Below are 19,476 nucleotides of genomic sequence, written 5' to 3'. Positions count from 1 at the left end.
GAAACAGGAATCCAGAAAGAAGAGGGAGAAAGAGAAACAAAGAGACAGATGAAAGAAGTCGAAATAAAGAAACGAGGGAAAAGTGAGACAAGAGACGAAGAAACTGAGATAATGAATAAAGAAAGGGAAGAAAGAAGCGAGACAAACGGAGAGAGAGAGAGAGAGAGAGAGAGAGAGAGAGAGAGAGAGAGAGAGAGAGAGAGAGAGAGAGAGACGGGAAGGGAGAGAGATATGGAGGAAAGAGGGATCGTGGGAGAGGAGGGAGAGGGAGGGAGGGAGGGAGAGGAAGGCGTGCGCATGTCAGTACTGAAGTGTCGCCTTTCCCATCCCAGCACCTCGCGGACCACACCTCACTCCACCTCCACATAACACTCCACTCACTCCATTCCACTCCCTGCAGCACAAAACAGAGCCCGTGTGCGTGTGTGTGTGCGTGTACGTTTGCGTGTGTACGTGTATTAGTGATTTTTAAAAGAAACCGTGCCATATTGTTCGTGTGTGCGTGACAGTGCGTGTTTCTCAGCCCCTTCACGCACACGCGCGTTTTCATACATACGCGTACATTCATACTACTCTTAACCCTTCAAAACCCACGTAGTTAAAGCATAGCAAAGAAAACCAAGTGAGATAACAAGAGGGAAAAGTGAGATAGGCGGTTTTTTGGAAGTGACAGGCGCCATGTTTCTGTAAGTTCCTCCCCCTTCTTCTTGTTTCGCCTCTCCCTCTTCCCCCTTTGAGGCGACATGGGGCTGAAACTCACCTGGGGGAACCTGCTGACCTTCCTCATTACTGTGTGGGTCACCTACACCTGCGCCCTTCGTACCTGTCAGCCGGTAAGTGATTAGCGAGACAGACATTGAGAAGACCTGTATTGTGAAACGCTGCTCTCTCACCACGGCTGTTTTCAAAGGCCACATTTACGATTAGCCGGATTCTTAAGTGTGTTTCTTCCATTTTTAATGTAGAAATCTTGTTAATCTGTCTCTAGAACCATAAAAAAAATAAAATCACATGCCCGTATACGATAATTCAGGGCCGTATTCTGAAACGCTCCGCTCTCTCACCAAGATTGTTTTCAAAGGCCACTGAGATGATGAGCTGGGTTTTCAAGAGCGTTTCTCCTTTTCATAATGTAGGAATCTTGTTTATCTGTCTCTAGAACCATTAAAATTAAAATCACACACCCGTTTACAGTAATTCAGGGCCGTATTCTGAAACTGTTATCACTGAGACTAGTTTCAAAGGCCACAGATAGAGAGAGCTGGGTTTTCAAGAGCTATATCTACGTTATTCTTTTGATAATATAGAAATCTTGTTAATCTGTCTCTAGAACAATAAAAAAAAATCATTAAAAACCCTTACAGCTTCAATTAGAGCCTTTTGAATGTAGTGGAGGTATGGCCAGAAGTGTTTCAAAATATGAGTTGTGTGGTGTAGCTGGCGTGTTTCCATCATGTTATGTTTTGTAGTGTTTTTATTTTTGTCATATGTAGTTATGGTATTAAAAGTTCGTTATCTATAATATTTTTACCTTTTTTTTCAGGGATAGACTTTAGTTTTTTTTTTTTTTATTGTTATTTGCATTATTTTTTCGGTGTTAACAGTTTTCTATAATATTTTTTTTTTACCTTTTTTTGGGTTGTAGGGCTCAAGATTTTTTTTTTTTTGTATTTTATTGTTACTTGCATTATTTTACTCCTTTCTTCCCTATTTCCATATATATTTCTTCCTGCTATATTTTTCTCTTTATTTATTACCATTTCATTAGTATTCTGTTTCTATCTTATTTCTGCATTCATTATTACATACCATACTTATTCCTCCCTTTAATACCTTATGTCATTCTAATATATCAGTTTGTTTTATTTTTGGCTTTATTTACTAGTATTGTCTGTTTCAGCATATATTAATTAGTCTTACAGGTACTAACACACCTTTCACCTGTTTTTGTTTGGTTAATTAAGAAATGTTTCAATTACTGCTTTGTTTTCTTATATTTATATGGTATAATGTTTTGATTACATAAAAATATGCTTACTACTACTACTACTACTACTACTACTACGACGACTACTACTACTACTACTACTACTACTACTACTACTACTACTACTACTACTACTACTACTACTACTACTACTACTACTATTACTACTACTACTACTGTTTTCAAAAAGAGAGAGAAGAAACTAACTCGACACTAAAATAAAAGACAGACACACAAGAGAGAACAATTACAGAGAGAGAGAGAGAGAGAGAGAGAGAGAGAGAGAGAGAGAGAGAGAGAGAGAGAGAGGGAGAGAGAGGGGTATCAACACCTCCTTATCACTTCCACTCTTTGTCAGAATGGCAGAAGAAAGGAAGCTGTTATCACTTATCAGCACCACTACCACACTACTACTACTATTACTACTACTACTACTACTACTACTACTACTACTACTATTGCAGCCCCTACCACCACTGCCACCACTACTTTGCACCTAGTCAATAAATCAATAAATATCTGACACTCATTACTTCCCTCCTCAGCCTCTTTCCTTCCTCCCCTCCCTTCCCCTCACTTCCCTCCCTAATTCCCTCAATCCTCTTGAAGTCTCTACTTAAATACCTTCCTCCTCTTCCCCTTCCCCTTCCTCTCTGGTTACCCTCAGGTCCTCCCTCTACTACTGCTGCTACTACTACTACTACTACTACTACTACTACTACTACTACTACTACTACTACTACTACTACTACTACTACTACTACTACTACTACTACTGCTGCTGCTGCTACTATTACTATTACTGTTATAATTATGAATAAGAAAATTGTATGTTTCTTTTTCTTATTTTAATTGAGTGTTTGGTTATTTTAAATATACTGTATATTTTTTATTATATTATTTTTGAATATATTATCTTTTTTCATTATATCAGCTGTATATTGATTTTTTTTTTGTGTGTGATTGAAGTTTATTTTTTATTTGCATATTTTTACTCATCTATTTCTATGTTTATTTCTTTATGTATGTATGTATGTATTTATATTTTGTATCTATCTATCTCACTTTCAATTTACCTTTCTATCAGTCTGTCAGTACAAATGACTGTATACCATCCCAGTGTGTTCTTTTGCACCCTTTCCACCAAGCCACAGTTGACACCACCCAGACCAGTATCAATACCACACTTCCCTTCACTTACTGCTCTCTCCCTCCTATCTTATCACTTCACATCCTCTTCTTAGATTACTCTTTCCACAGCTGCAAGCTTGATTATTTTACTCTGCTCCACATCCAAGCATTTGATCAATATGTCAGTGTTGGCTGAAGAATGTATGTCTCTGTACCAGGCCAGCAGTCCCACACAGGTGCCCCATACAAAGACACACAGAGTACAAGGGGACACAATAAGAAGTTGAAGAAAGTTAACTGTAGAAGTGACATTAAGAAGTATAGTTTTCCTCAGAAGTGTGAACAAATGGAATGAACTCAATGAAGACATTGTAAATACCAAAACTGTCAGTGCTTTTAAGACCAAACTAGACAGATATAGATACCTGATATTATGAGCTTACTCCCCTCTCGTAAAACACAACTAGGTAAATACAACTAGGTAAATACACATATCATTCACACTCTTAGCCCTGTCAGCTGCTGGTGGAAAGGAACAGTCTCATGGACCACTGTACTACACCCCAGGAGCTTAGGCATAGCACAGCTGCCCACACACATACACAGCATACACTGGTTTACCTCTGCCCCTTCATAATAAGACCACTCACTATCCTGCACATACTCCAACCCTGAGACCACAACACATACATTTCAGGTGGAATATAATGTTCCATAAATTTCTCTTTGCATCCATAGACACATTTCTAAGATAACTCATAAGATATTCTATGACTTGTCTTCCTTTCACATCTCTCTCTCTCTTGTCCATCTCAAATAACTCACAAGAGATTCTATGACTTGTCTTCCTTTCACATCCCTCTCTCTTGTCCATCCAGTGTGCGGGTTAAGAGGAGACTTGATAGAGGGCTTGAAATGGCATAGGGGATATAACAAAGATGACAAAAGCAAAGTCCTTAGGGTCAGTAATTAGATAAGACAAGAAATAATGGACCTAAGCTTGAAAAAAAAATTGAAAAAGAGATAGGAAGGAATTGGTTCACAAATAGAGTGGTAAGTGAATGAAGTGGACTCAGTAATCAGGTAGAGGTGAGTCATTAGGGAGCTTTAAAAGATTAGATAGATTGACGGATGGAGGTGATAGGTGCAAATAGGTAGGTGTGTTTCACGAAGGGACTGCCATATGTAGGTCTGATAGCTTCTTGCATCAACCCTTGCGTTCTTTGTTTTTCCATAGATGTATTTCATGTTAACTGACAAGATATCCCATGTCTTCCCTACTCTTCCCAACCCTTCCTCTTGTCTGTCCATCCAGAGGTGAAGGAAAATGATTTGATGAGGATGTGTGGTTGAAAAAGATGAAAAAAGGTATAGAAGAGGAAAGATACCAGGAAGATAAAGATATGAATGGTACAGGAAAGGTGGATAAAGATAGATAAGAATGGAAAACAATAGATGATGATAAAATGATGATAAAAAATTGAATTAAAAATGGTAAAATGGACTAGAGTGAGAGAGAGAGAGAGAGAGAGAGAGAGAGAGAGAGAGAGAGAGAGAGAGAGAGAGAGAGAGAGAGAGTTTACTTAGTACTACTCCAGATACTTAAACTCACCTCCTCCATTCTCTCTCTCTCTCTCTCTCTCTCTCTCTCTCTCTCTCTCTCTCTCTCTCTTGGACTTATTCAGTTTGTAAAGATTAGAGGTTGTATGCATGGATGTGTATGTGTGTGTGTGAAGGATTAATTGAGGCGTGAACTGTTTGTGGGAGAAAGTTATTGATTGCCCCTATCTCTCTCTCTCTCTCTCTCTCTCTCTCTCTCTCTCTCTCTCTCTCTCTCTCTCTCTCTCCTTCTCTCTCTCTCTCTCTCTCTCTCTCTCTCTCCTCTCTCTCTCTCTCTCTCTCTATCTCTCTCTCTCTCTCTCTCTCTCTCTCTCTCTCTCTCTCTCTCTCTCTCTCTCTCCATCAAGTGTGAGATAGCTCAAAGAGAGAGAGAGAGAGAGAGAGAGAGAGAGAGAGAGAGAGAGAGAGAGAGAGAGAGAGACTTATGTATCAATTAGTGAGTCAGTTAGAAATTATTATTATCCATATCTTATCTCAGTTATTTTTTCTCACCTTCTACATCACCAGTATCTTCTTTTTTTTCTATATTCTCTATCTTGTTAACAGCACTCTTCCTTATTCCAGTGATTTTTTTTTCTAATTTTTCGATATTTCTCACATATATAACCACTTGTATTTCCATCGATATCTGTTTGTCCTAATTTTCTATACATTTTCACCTCTAACACATCATTTTGCATTATTTTGACTCATTTCCTACATATTTAACCCCACACACACACATCACCAGCACCACCATCTCGTTTTTTTTTCAATTTTTTCTGTATTTTTTCTGTATTCCTAATTTTTCTATACATAATTTTGCATCATTTTGACTCATTCCTTACACACCACCACCACTAGCACCACCACCACCACTACCACCACCACCACCTTCAGACCACTCATGCCCTCTCTCTCACACCCTCAGGATGACTTTCACTATGAATTCACTGAGTGCGACACGTCAGGGGGCCGGTGGAGGGTGAGTGTGCCTGCCACCAACACCTGTGAGGGGGGAAACCCACGGCCACCAAGGAGGACTCAGGGATGCAGTGAGTTAATTGTTGTTGTGTTATCTATTAGTAGTGTGTATTTTGGCATTTATTCATTTGTCTTACTGGTACTAACACACCTTTCACCTGTTTTTGTTTGGTTAATCAAAGGATGTTTCAATTACTGCTTTTTAACACACCTAAACATATCAAAACATATCCAAAACATATCAAACTACACCCAAAACATATCAAAACACATGAAACACACCCAAAAGCATCAAAACACACCCAAACACATCAAAACATACTTGAAACACATCCAAACACACCCAAACACATCAAAACACACCCAAACACACCCCAAACACATCAAAACACATCCAAACACACCCAAACACACCCAATATCACTCGATAAAACATCCATACACACGCACACCCACCCAAACACACCCTGTCGCTATTACAACCACCAACAACTAAACACAAACTAACCAACACCTCACATCACATTACCACACCCAGACACTCAACAACCATCCTTCTCTCTTCCTACAGGTGTTTCATGTGATCCTGGCTGGTACTTCAATGTGGGAGAGCTGGAGTGTGCGCCCTGCCCCAATGGTACCTACTCACTCGGGGGTGGTGTGCGGTATGACTCCTGGCAGGTCCTTCCTACTGGATTCACAGCTTACACTGAGGTCTTTCGGTCAGCCTTTTTCTTCAAGGGCCGGAGACATGGGGACCTAAACTGTAGTGAGTGAGTGTGTGTGCATTGTTGTTGTGAGGTGGCGGAGGGGTGGCGGAGGAGGAGGGAGAGGGGGGTGACAGGAGTAGGAGGAAGTGAAGGAATAGGGAGGATTAGGAAGAGGAGGATGAAGAGAGAATATTACGAGGATGAGTAGAAAAGAAAGGATGAAAAGATGTTAAGAGGAAGAAGATGAAGAAGAGAAGGAAGAGGATAAGGATTAAAAGAGGGTGTTAAGAGGAGTAAGGGAAAGAAGAGAAGGAAGGGGAGGAGTAGAAAGAGAAGGAGGATGAAAAGAGGCTATTTAGAGGATAAGTAGATGGAAGAAGAGAAGGAAGAGGAGGAGTAGGAAGGAAATGAGGATGAAAAGAGAGTATTTAGAGGAGAAGGAGGAAGAAGATAAAGAATAGGGAGGAATAGGAAAAGAATGAGGGTGAAAAGAAGGTAATAGGAGGAGTAGGAGGAAGAAGAGAAGGAAGAGGAGGAGTAGAAAGAGAAAGAGGAAGAGAAGGTTGTTCTTTGTTATTTGCTGTTTTTTTTATTTCTAACTTTCCTTCTTTTAATCTTTCTGTATTATCTAATCTTTTCCTCCCTTATCCTTACTCTCATCCTTACTCCTTCTCCTATCACCCTTTCCATAACCTTATTTAATCCTTGCCTTCTTCTCCCTTTCTTCCTCCCTCTTACCCACTTCTGTACTCTTAACTTACCTTCTCCTTCTTTCTATATCCTTTAATCCTTGCTTCCTTATCTACATCTTTACTCTTAACCAACTCCTTATATTCCCCTTTCTGTATCCTCTCTCTTCCTCTTCATTCTTACCTTCATCTTTACTCCTCATCCTCTTTCCTACAGCCTCACTGAACCCTCTTTCTGTTACTGCTCTTCTCCATCACCTCTAACCCAAGCCTGCCTGCCTCTCTGCACAGATATGGCTGGCAAACCAAGGGTGATGTCATCGCTAGCAAGGGAGGGCCCTGTGCTGCCTTTCTTATGTACACTGTCAAGTTAGTCAAGCCTGGAGCTGTCACTTATGTCTACCAATACACCGATGAGGATATTATCTTTGAATTTGAGGTGTGTATCTGTGTCAGTGTGTGTGTGAGTGTGTAGCTAGTTATTGAGGGGATATAGATTTAGATGCCTTTGTGGTTGAACTAGTAAAGTTGGGAGTCACAGGGGAAGATGCAAGGGATAGAAACAACTGGAGGAGACTCATACCAGGGGAAACACCCAAAGAAGAAGAAGAAGAAGGTGGTGGTATTGGAAGATTTGAGGGATAGAAACAACTGGAGGAGACTCATACCAGAGGAAACACCCAAAGAAGAAGAAGAAGAAGAAGAAGGTGGTCGTATTGGAAGATTTGAGGGATAGAAACAACTGGAGGAGACTCTTAATAGCGTCAACCCCTCACTTGAGATTTACGTACTTAGTTGTACTGTACAGGGGCTGAGGAGAATTAATTTTGTCCTGTCTTTTCATCTCTATTTGTCCAGTTTCTCTAAATCTTCACCCTTCCACCCTTCTAGCCTTCCATCACCCTCCCACATCACCCTATTGCACTTTCCTCACCCCATCACCCTACCATCACTCTTCCACATCACCCTATCTCACTCTCCTCACCCTATCACATTCCCATCACCCCATCTCACCCTGTTGCTCTTACATCACCCTCCAACATCACCCTATCTCACTTTCCTCACCCCATCACCATTCCATCACCCTTCCACATCACCCTATCTCACTCTCCTCACCCTACCACCTTCCCATCACCCCATCTCACCCTGTCACTCTTCCATCACTCTCCCACATCACCCTGTCTCACTATAATCACCCTGTCACCCTCCCATCACTTGCATCACTCCATCACCCTCCAACATCGCCCTATCTCTTTTTTCTCACCCCATCACTCTTGCATCACCCTGTCACTCTTCCATCATCCTACCACCCTTGTGTCACCCTATCTCACCCTTGCATCACCTTTGCAGGCCCAAGATGAGGAGTGTCAGATCATCACAGAAAGGGAGGGTGCTAAGTGGCCACCCCTCACCCCTGAAGGACAGTGGAAGAAGAGGACCCTGACGCTAGACCCTGGTGTGTATGTGCTGCATTGGAAGACCATTGGCATTGAGGTACATGGACCATCAAGACCTGTGCTGATCAAGAGTGTGCATATTAGTGGTGAGTGGTTGGTTTTGGTTGGGTTTGGTTTGGGTTGGGTTGGGTTTGGTGGGTTTTTTTGGTTAGGTTAAGTTTGGTTTCTCTCTCTCTTTCTTGTTCACTTGTTCTTTCTCAATCACTCACTCTCTGACTTGCTCTCTCCCCTCTCTCCCTCTCCATCTCTCATTATTGTTCTTAATCATTCTTTATTCACATATTTTTAGGCTGAGATTTAGCAAAACATTACCCCAAACACACACCACCTTCCCTCCTACCCTCTTTTACATTTTACACCTTCCCTCCTGTCCTCTTCTCTCAACCCACACAACCCTTCCTTCCCTCCCTCACACCCCACACCCCTCCTTTCCTTCCTTCCTTACACCCTACTTCTGCATCCCCAGGCGTGGCCCACTCATCAGAATGCTCGCCATGTCCTGAGGGAACATTCAGTGGGCCGGCAGCCTCAGAGTGTCAGGAATGCCAAGAAAACACCTACTCCCCTCGCCGTTCCTCTACTTGTGAAATGTGCAACAGTGTGACTGAGTATGCACCGAAGCGATCTGGGAAGTGTCTGCCGCGGCCCCCCTGCACCTCCAGTGACTACTATGAGGTGGACTCTGCTTGTAATGAGAAGAACCAGGTGTGTGTGTGTGTGTGTGTGTCTGTGTATGTATGTATGTGTGTGTGTGTGTGTGTGTGTGTGTGTGTGTGTGTGTGTGTGTGTGTGTGTGTGTGTGTGTGTATAGCGTTGAGTCAGGTTTGTAATGTCATGTCTTTTAAGGTTAATCTGAATGTGTGCCTGTTTCTCTACTAGGTGTGACTATGTTACTGTGTGTGTGTGTGTGTGTGTGTGTGTGTGTGTGTGTGTGTGTGTGTGTGTGTGTGTGTGTGTGTTTCTCTTTCTCTCTCTCCCCCTCTCCCTCTCTCTTACACCAAGCCTCACACCCCATCCACCAGACCTATGCAGTGTACAAGTGGGTGGAGCCAATGGTGTGCCGGCAGTCACTGGAGGGCTCCGTGTCGCTGCCCCCCTCAGGCAAGATGAAGCCCTGCCCACCCTGTAATGCTGGCATGCACTACATTCCTGGCCAAGGTAGGGGTCACCTGTAATTATAAAGGTTGAAGGTGTTTGTATTGATGTGTTTTTGTACTGTAAAGATGTGGGAAGGTGTTTTTACTAGGGTGTTGGGGAGTAAGCAATTGTGTCTGGCCTACCATTGAATGACTAAGGTGAACAATGCTTAAGGAGTGGCTGAGGGTGTGTGTTCATAGCTCATAGGGTGTCTTAGTTACCAGGCTGAGCATAAATTATAGGGTATACATGAATTACTAGGGTGTTCATTGCATAGAGTGTGAGGGAGGGTGTGTGAGTTCCCAGGGTGTGACAGGGTGTGTTGTGTCACATTGGCAGGGTGTATGTTCTGCCCTCGGAACCACTTTGGGGATGGTGTGTCGCCCTGCCAGGCCTGCCCCCCCAACACCGCCCCCAACTATGGCTACCAGTACCAGTGGTGGACTACCCTACCCCCCAACATGGCCTCCACATGCATGTCCTATGATGGTGAGTGCCTGTGTGTGTGTGTGTGTGTGTGTGTGTGTGTGTGTTTTTTTTTTCATGTGTGTATCTTTGAAGAATGTATCCTGAAACACCTCTGGCTGCATGTATACTATTTTAGAAAAGTTGAAGTTACATGGGTTTTCAAAGGTGTTTTTATGGTTCTAGTAACAGATTAACAGTATTTCTACATTATTAACTGTGTGTGTGTGTGTGTGTGTGTGTGTGTGTGTGTGTGTGTGTGTGTGTGTGTGTGTGTGTGTGTGTGTGTGTGTGTGTGTGTTTCTTTATCATTTCTCAGTTAAATATCTATTCTTTTTCTGTATCATTTTCATCATTTTTTTCTTTCAAATTTTTTTTTTTCTCTATCTTTTTCTCTATCAAATATCTAGGTTCTCTTCCCTCTATCATCTCTTTTTCTATCTATTTTTCTCTATCTTTTCTCAATCAACTCAAAAAAACCCACATTCTCCACTTGTCTATCTTTTCCTTGTCTTATTCCTCCCTCTCGTCCACTTGCCCCCATCCTTTCCCTGTCCAGTTCATCCACATCTCATCCACTTTAATGTAATTCCATCCCAACCTTGGTCACTATACCCACAGATGTCGGATGCAGCAGTCCATATGGATGGCAAGAGGCGGGTGACCACATCCACACCAGGAGAGGAAATGTGGATGATGCGTATCTGGTGCTCAGTCTCAAGGTGGGTGACTGTGTTGATATCTGGATGATTGGATAGATGGGTGAGTGGATGTATAATGTGGGTGTGTGGATGGATGAGTGGATGAATTTGTGTGTGGATGGATGGGTGGATGAGTGAATGGGTTAGTGGATATAACTTATTAATTTGTGTGTGGATAAATGTGTGGGTGAACTAATGGTTGGGGAAGTGGATGGATGAGTGGATGAGTGACTATGTGGGTGACCGGATGAGTGGATGAATTTGGGTGTGGGTGACTGGATGAGTGGATGAATTTGTGTGTGGATGTGTGTGTGGGTGACTGAATGAGTGGGTGAACTAATGAATGGAGAAGTGGATGGATAAGTGGATGAGTACATGGATGAGTGGATGAATAAGTGGATAAGTGGATAAACAAACAAATGAACGACACAACAAAATCCTACAATTCTACAACACAACCCTAATTGCTAACATCCTAGAATCCTACAACATAATCCTACAGCACAATCCTAATCTCACATATCCTACAACCTATGAACATCTCCCCTACAACATTCTTCAAACAACCCTAGCCTCTTAACTTCCTTGAATCCTAGAATCCTAATCTTTTATATCCTGCAATCCTACACTACAATCTTAGCCTCCCACATCCTAAACATGCTCAAATATCCTTCCATCCTGCAGGTGTGGGGTTTCCGAGGGCGTGAAGGATTTGTAGGAGGCAGGCTGATGGAAGTAGGACGCATATCCTTTACCTTTGAGCTGTCCTGCACTTCGGACTGTCAGTTTGTCTTCATGGAGGTAAGGATGAAGAAGTGAAGGAAGGATGGACGGAAGGAAGGAGGAAAAGGAGGGACAAATGGAATGAAGGAAGGGAGGGAGAGAGAAAAAAAAGGAAGGAAGGAGAGAAAGGAGGGAAGGATGAAGGAAGGAGGTATGGAGGGATGAAAGGAAGAAAGGGAGGGAAGGGAAGAAAAGAAGGAAAGGTGTGTGTGAGTAGGAGGGAGGGAAGAAAAGAAGGAAGGATGGAAACAGAGAGAGAGAAAGGAGGAAAGATGTGTGTGGGAAGGAAGGAGGAAAGAGAGAAGGTAAGAATGAGGGGAAGAGGGAAAGGAGGAAAGATATATGTGGAAAGAAGGAGAGAGAGAGAGAAAAAGAAGAAGAAAGGGAAAAAATGTGTGTGTGTGTGTGTGTGTGTGTGTGTGTTGAAAGAGCATTATATTAAACATTTTCTCTCCCTCTCTCCCTTACTTTCTCCCCCTCTCACCCCCACCCCCACTTCTCTCCCTCTCACTAACCCCCACCCTGCCTCTCTCCACCCCACAGGCCTCAAGTAAGAATGATGCCAAACCCCTGCAAGTGTGGACAGGCTCACAGCCCAGGCAGTTCTACAGTTATCTTATCACCCGTAACGATTCCTACAGCTTCTCCTGGTCATTCCAAAAGGTGCGTTCCTGTAGTATAATGACCCATCCTGATTTTGACCTCATTTGACCTCATTTGATCTTGTGTGTGAGTGTTCTTTTGGTGTTTTTAGTTTTTTTTCATTTTTATTTGTTTTTTCTTTGATTCTCGATTCCCTATTTCTATAAGGACCTAATTTCTTATTTCCTATTCCTCTTTTCCCCATTTCCTCCCCATAATGCCTTACTAAGACCATCCAATTCCCCATTTTTTTTTATTTCTTCCCCTTTACTTAGAAGATCTAACCCCATTCCCCTGCAGGTGCCTTGGGAGGAGAGTTCCATCAAGCCCCGGGGGTCACTGCGACTCTTTGAAACTGATGTGGCCAAGATCTTCAATATAAATGTTTCGAACACTGTGGAGGGAGGTGCCTCTAGCTGTCTGCCTTGCTTCCAGGTGAGAGAGAGAGAGAGAGAGAGAGAGAGAGAGAGAGAAATTATTTGCCAAAAGAGAAAAATAGAGACATGAATGATGGAATAAAAAAAATAATTACAAAAACAAGGGAGAGAGAGAGAGAGAGAGAGAGAGAGAGAGAGAGAGAGAGAGAGAGAGAGAGAGACATTGCAAGACAAACTCCAGCCTCACCCAGTCACCCCATCATCCCATATCACCTCAGCCTCACCCGGTCACCCCATCACCCCAGCAGGCACAGGCAGCAGCAGGGTGCATACCATGTCCTGCGGGTCACTACATAGAGAAAAACAGTACTGAGTGCACCCCCTGCCCCCCCAACACTGTGGTGACTGACCCCCTCCCTTACGGCCCGGAGTCCTGCCTGCCCTGTGGCCCTGGATTGGTGGCCCCCGATCACCTCTCCTGTGGTGCGCAGTGTCACCTCAAAGTGGGGAATTATACCTATGACCTCACAAATATCAGCAGGTAAGGTGGTATTGGTGGTTTGGGTTGTTGTTGTTGTTGTTGTTGTTGTTGTTGTTGTTAGTGGTGGTGGTGGTGGTGGTGTTTTGTTTACGTATTTTTTGTGGTTTTATTTATTCATTTTCTTGTTGAGTGTTTTTTTGTTTTTATTTTTCTGATAAATTTCTTTGTTTTTTATGTTTTTTGTTTTCTTTTATATTTATTCTATTTATTTTATTTATAAGTTTGTTTATTTTTTCTGTTTTTTTTGTAAGAGCAGGTGAAGGTTGTTTATGTTTTGTATTATTTTAACTTTCTACCTTCTTTTGTATTATTTTAACTAACTACCTAATGTAACCAACTTTTCACCTAAATAACTAGCTAGGTAACTTTACCACATAACCTAACTTAACCAGACTAACTAACTATCTAACCTCACCTAACCTAACTAAACAACTTCCTAACCTAACCTAACCAAACTAACACCACCTTGTTGAATTCATAAATCTGTGAGGCAGAATAAACCAAAGGACAAAAAAACATTAGTAACCTCCTCCCCTGACCTTACAGCCCCAGGAGCCTGACAGCGGGCACCCTCTTCACCTCCTCTGGCACCAAGTTCTACCACGTATTCAACATTTCCATCTGCGGCAACACCACTGTCAACTGTTCTAACAATATCTCCTACTCACTGGACGGAGAACCTGCATCCAACACAGTAAGTGGGGGAGAAGGGGGAAGTGGGGAAGGAGAGGGGATAGGGGAGGGTGTGAGGATGTAGGGGAGGAGGAAATTATATAAAGGGGTTGAGGATGCAATGACTAGAGAGAGAGAGAGAGAGAGAGAGAGAGAGAGAGAGAGAGAGAGAGAGAGAGAGAGAGAGAGAGAGAGTGGAGCACGTAGGGGAGGAGGGAAGATACGAGAGTGTGAGAGTGGGGTGAAGCTGGGTGGTGGAGAGAGAGAGAGAGAGAGAGAGAGAGAGAGTTTTCCTTTCTTTTATCTAATCCATCTTTTTTCCTTGTTTTTGCAGTTGTTTTAATGTCTCTCCTCTCCTTTAGGGTTTTGGTGAATTATAGAGAAAGAGAGAAAAAAATAACCTAAGAAAAACTGATCTTTCTCTCTTTCTCTCCCTCTCTCTCCATCCCTCCTTCACCCCCTTTAATTTTACTTCATTTGCATTTACTGTCATTAGGGAGCTTTAAAACAAGACTAGACAAATATCTGGACAAGAATGACAGGCGGAAGCAGATACATAAGCTTCACACAGGGACTGCCACTTGTAGACCTGATGGCTTCCTGCAGCTTCCCTTACATTATGTATTTTTCCTAACCCCAGGTGATATCCCGAGTGTGCCGCTTCACCCTGGTGCCGGGAGTGGAGGGGGTGATAGAGGGAGGCCACACAGGCAAGCTGGCCACACAGTCAGTATCCCTGGGTGACCATCTGGTAGGGTACTCCACCAACACCACCCTCATGAACATCTCTGTCATCGATGAGTTCATCAACCCCTACCCAGCAGTGTCCCCTGACCTCCACTTCTTCTACACCGCACCTCAGTAAGTCAGTAGTTGTGTAGTTGAATATCTTATCCCTCCCCAGCTGTGTCTTTTTATCTCAACTTCTTCTACACAGAACTCCAGTAAGTCTCTAGTAGTTGTGTAGTGAAAGCACCTTAAAAGCCCCAAAAACTCCAGTTAGAGGCTGTTAAACTATCACTAGAGCCATAGAAACACCCTTGACACTATCTAGAACATCCATTATAACTTGACAAAACCAGAAATGGAAACAACAAAAGCTGTAGCAGACTCAACTAAGTCATTCAGTCATTGGGAAACAAGACAACAAGGAGGATAACAACAACTCAACTAAACAGAATGCCAATGAAAATAACAACTCAAAATGACCACATAACCTTCCCACAGGTCAACGAGGGCATGTCCCAGTGGGCGGGCGACAACCCTGACCCTGCGGTGTGACCCTGAGCAGCCAGGGTCAGGAAAGGTGGTGCTGCCTACCCAATGCCCAGATGGGACTTGTGACGGCTGCAACTTTCACTTCCTGTGGTCATCTGCCTACGCCTGCCGCCAGTGTGCCTATGAAGACCTAACGTAAGGGAGAGAGAGAGAGCGAGAGAGAGAGAGAGAGAGAGAGAGAGAGAGAGAGAGAGAGAGAGAGTTTTGTTGTTACTTTCTTCTTTTAGGGACATAGACAGTGAGATATAGAGTGTTTATTTGCAGTTTTATTTTATTTTGTAGAGAGAGAGAGAGAGAGAGAGAGAGAGAGAAGCAAACAGAAATTTTTCTAACCTTCCCCCTCTCTGTTCCCCCTCCCCTCCTCCAGCACGGTGCATGGGGAGTGTGTGCAGGGATTCCAGAAGGTGCATTACATCACACCCAGCCACTGCCGGCATGAACACGCCAAGGAGGGTCGTCTTGTGCCCTGCTCTGTGCGCCTCTCCTTCCTGGTGGAGGTGAGTGTGTGTGTGTGTGTGTGTGTGTGTGTGTGTGTGTGTGTGTGTGTGTGTGTGTGTGTGTGTGTGTGTGTGCGTGCATTTACCTAGTTATATTGTACAGGGCACAAGGCAAAGCTCATTTTATCCTGTCTCCATAACCATATTTATCCAGTTTCTCTTTAAACATGTGTACACTGTTTGCTATAACCATGTTTTCCTTCAAGTCATTCCACATTTCAATAGTTCTATACAGGAAGCTGTATTTCTTGATGTCACTCAAACATCCACTCTTCTTTATTTTCTTCCCATGTCCCTTCGTCCGTCTCTCTCCCTCCTCCATCTGTCTGTGTGTGTGTGTGTGTGTGTGTGTGTGTGTGTGTGTGTGTGTGTGTGTGTGTGTGTGTGTGTGTGTGTGTGTGTGTGTACCTAGTTGTGTCATCTGGGAAAGGAGATATGCTCATGCCATCCCATCTCTCTTGATATTAATTTCAGCCTTAAAATCATGAATTGACTTTACATGGAGTACACCCTTATTCAGTTCATTCCAGGGATTAGCAACTTATTCAGTAATGATTAGCTAGGTTCTCAAGAGTGTTTTTCCTGTTAATAATGTAGAAATCTTAACAACCTGTCACTAGAACCATAAAAACACCCTTAAAAAACTGCGTCACTTCAACCAGAGCCTTTGGAAAGTAGCCAAGGTGTGATGCAGAAATGTTTCAGAATGTGGTCCTAAGTATGTGTGTGTGTGTATGTGTGTGTGTTGCAGGTGATTGTGCTGAGTGCTGTGTGTGTGGCGCTGCTGCCATGCCTCCTGCTGTTCTGCCTGTGGAAGAAGAACCAGCGTTTGGAATACAAGTACATGAAGCTGGTGGCCAAGGAGTCATCCAAGGTGTGTGTGTGCTACCTCTTGTGTTTTACTTATTCACTTATTTACCTTTTATGTGTGAAATGAGATCAGTGGCAAAATAAGTGTGTGTTTATTAATGGAAGGGTTGAAAGACTGAAGATTTGTATTAACTCTTGCATTAGTGATGTAGATAGATAAGGTATTGAAGGAGAAAAAGCAGGAACAGGCAGAGAGTTGCAGAGTTTATCAGTGAAAGGAATGAAGGGAGAAAAATAGAAACAGGCAGAGAGTTGCAGAGTTTACCAGTGAAAGGAATGAAGGAAGAAAAACAGAAACAGGCAGAGGGTTGCACAGTTTATCAGTGAAAGGGATGAAGGGAGAAAAATAGACACATGGAAAGAGTTGCAGAGTTTACCAGTGAAAGGGTTGAAAGAATGAAAATCCCTATTAACTCCTGCATTAATAAAGTGGACGGAATAGGAATGAGAATAAGTAAAGTCTTGCACAGTAGTGAGGCCGTGAGATTTACCTAGCAGTAGTAACATAGTGCCTGAAATAAACTTACATAACCTTATCTCCTGTTCTCCAACCACCACTACCACTAGGACGGCATGATGGAGCTGCCACCGGCTGAGTCGTGTGCGCTGGATGACGGGGAGGAGGAGGAGGTGCAGTTCAGCAAGCAACCCCCAAGAGGTTTGCTGGGGAAGTTCAAACAGCATAAAGTTGTGGTGAGTGGGGATTAAGCAGAGAGAGAGAGAGAGAGAGAGAGAGAGTAGAAATCTATACATGTTTTGCTGAGATAGTAATTAAAATCAGTACTATTTATTATTTTATTTTTAACTACTAACTGTTGTTAATGACGACTGTACACTCATAACCCCTTGGCCCCTTTCACACTCCACCACTGGAGGTTACCACACATTACCTCAAATTTGCAATGGAGCCTCTCATACAAGGCCATTGTGGCTGTTGGGGCGAGTAACTGCTGGCAGTGGGGCACTCTCACAAGCAGTGGCTGCCACTCACTGTTTCAAGTGGAAACTTTCACACAAAGCCACCAGGTGACATCACTGTTAACCACAATCATCACTTTTCAGTGTGCCACAGATGAGGAAATTTAGTGGAAGAAAAGATGAACACAGAGGACTTTATTTGTGAAGCAGAGAAACACCTGCCTACTTGAAATCCGTCCACTGAAGATTACAGCAATAAGACTGAAAGGAGGAATGCCTCCTGATGAGGCTGAGAAGTCCATCAAATGAAAGCTTGCCCAAATGAAAAATTAAAGATTTTTTCTCTTCAGCACATAATTCAATGTGAAGTGTGTGATGTACGACTCTGTTCATTTCACATGACAGTCTCTGATGGTCATGTGTTCTCTCTTCCTGGTGAGCAAGGCTAGGGAGCAGTGCCTCCCTTGACACCACTCTGTCCCCTATCAAGCTTGGGAAGGATGGCACCAGTCAGTGGCAGTCACTGGCTACTTGCAGGCACCCACCCTTCCATGCCAGGGTACCCAGTGACACCCACCAGTGGCAGTGTGTGAGAGGGGCCTCACTCTCACTCACTACTGATAAAGAGAAGAGAGCATTTAAGAACACCACCATCCCTTTAGTAACCAGATCCAACCTAACCTAACATAACAACTCACTAACCACTACTAACTGTCACTCTTCCAGGCTACTAAAAAAAAACCACTGAAGAATGTCACCCTTCCCTTTACTAACCAAATCTAACATAACCTATTGTAACCCAACCGATTGTTCTGTTACTAACACTACTAACCCTTACTCTCCCAGGCTACAGAGGGCCGTGGCTTGCTGATGGACTCTCATGCACCCCTCACTCTCACCTCCAAGGACCAGCTCACCTGAACACACTGCACACCACCACACTAACCACACACCACCAACACTATTTGTGAAAACACTTCATCAACTTACACACCCAATCAGGAAACTTTCACCAGACACTTGCCTCAGTCTTACCCCATACAAGCCAGCCAGCCAATCACAGTGAGGCAAGGGTCAAGGGACTGTTTCCTATTGGTGGGTGTTAGTGTTTTCAATAGTGTGTCAGTGAATGTGTGTGTGTCAGTTTAAGCTGGTCAGGACACAGGGACACAGAAACTCATATGCTGATTGGTCGACATATTCCTTCCCTTGTTTTGAAATGTGTGATAAATTTATCGTATTTCCTCCCAAAACCGCTATGTAATTGTAAGATACCAGGTTGTTTTTGTTTGCATAATCTGGTGTCTTATAACCAAGCAAGGATCTTGGTGGAAATACATCATTAGTTTGCTGTAGACTTTGAAACTGGATGGGAATACATAGACCAGTGAGTGAGTGAATGAGAGAGAGCATCAGTAAGTGGCAGACTTAAAACAAGCTTAGAATATGTATAGCTGTGAGTGAGTGAGTGAGAGCATCAGTAAGTGGCAGAGTTAAAATAAACTTAGAATATGTAGAGCTGTGAGTGAGTGAGTGAGAGCATCAGTAATTGGCAGAGTTAAACCAAGATTGGAATACGTAGAGCTGTGAGTGAGTGAGTGAGAGAGAGAGAGCATCAGTAAGTGGCAGAGTTAAAACAAGCTTGGAATATGTAGAGCTGTGAATCAGTGAGTGAGAGAGCATCAGTGTGGCTGTGTTCCTGTGTCCCCCACTGCCTGCACCCCATGCACACACACACACACACACACACACACACACACACACACACACACACACACACACACACACACACACACACACACACACACACACATACTTGATGATGCACAGTGTAGCAGCAAAGTGTATGTTTGTCCATCACCTGCAATCCTATGAAATACTGCTTAAGTTGAGTGTCTACTTAATTATAATGCTGAGTGCTCTTTCATAAGTTTTGTAAATATAGTTGCTTTTTTTTTATTGTATTATTTGTCTTAGTTTTGCAGTTGTTCTTTTTTATTTTTTTAAGGTAAGTTACAGTTTGTTATTGAAAAATGTG

At 43.0% G+C, this 19,476-nt stretch overlaps 1 protein-coding gene across 5 annotated transcripts in view; it reads left to right on the top strand.

Moving 5' to 3' along the window:
- The first annotated feature begins 271 nt into the window (after positions 1–271).
- Positions 272–19,476, top strand: part of LOC135092685 (endosome/lysosome-associated apoptosis and autophagy regulator family member 2-like) — a 21,141-nt gene continuing 1,936 nt past the window's right edge. Inside the window, exons 1-20 of one of the 5 annotated variants that reach the window (XM_063991307.1) lie at positions 272–833; positions 5,649–5,772; positions 6,273–6,474; positions 7,392–7,539; positions 8,451–8,643; positions 9,024–9,262; positions 9,580–9,715; positions 10,034–10,183; positions 10,781–10,881; positions 11,545–11,661; positions 12,187–12,306; positions 12,586–12,720; positions 12,941–13,203; positions 13,750–13,897; positions 14,516–14,736; positions 15,103–15,288; positions 15,521–15,650; positions 16,402–16,524; positions 17,088–17,213; positions 17,583–18,278. In XM_063991307.1, the coding sequence (XP_063847377.1) occupies positions 744–833; positions 5,649–5,772; positions 6,273–6,474; positions 7,392–7,539; positions 8,451–8,643; positions 9,024–9,262; positions 9,580–9,715; positions 10,034–10,183; positions 10,781–10,881; positions 11,545–11,661; positions 12,187–12,306; positions 12,586–12,720; positions 12,941–13,203; positions 13,750–13,897; positions 14,516–14,736; positions 15,103–15,288; positions 15,521–15,650; positions 16,402–16,524; positions 17,088–17,213; positions 17,583–17,606 (2,976 nt within the window). In that variant the 5' untranslated portion in view covers positions 272–743 and the 3' untranslated portion in view covers positions 17,607–18,278. The other 4 variants (XM_063991306.1, XM_063991305.1, XM_063991304.1 and 1 more) reach the window with 4 other exon arrangements.

Source organism: Scylla paramamosain, chromosome 40 (assembly GCF_035594125.1).
Source record: "Scylla paramamosain isolate STU-SP2022 chromosome 40, ASM3559412v1, whole genome shotgun sequence".
In the NCBI taxonomy this organism is placed as follows: domain Eukaryota; kingdom Metazoa; phylum Arthropoda; class Malacostraca; order Decapoda; family Portunidae; genus Scylla; species Scylla paramamosain.
Note: the sequence above shows the minus strand (reverse complement) of the source record. Positions and strands in the feature narration are given on the sequence as shown.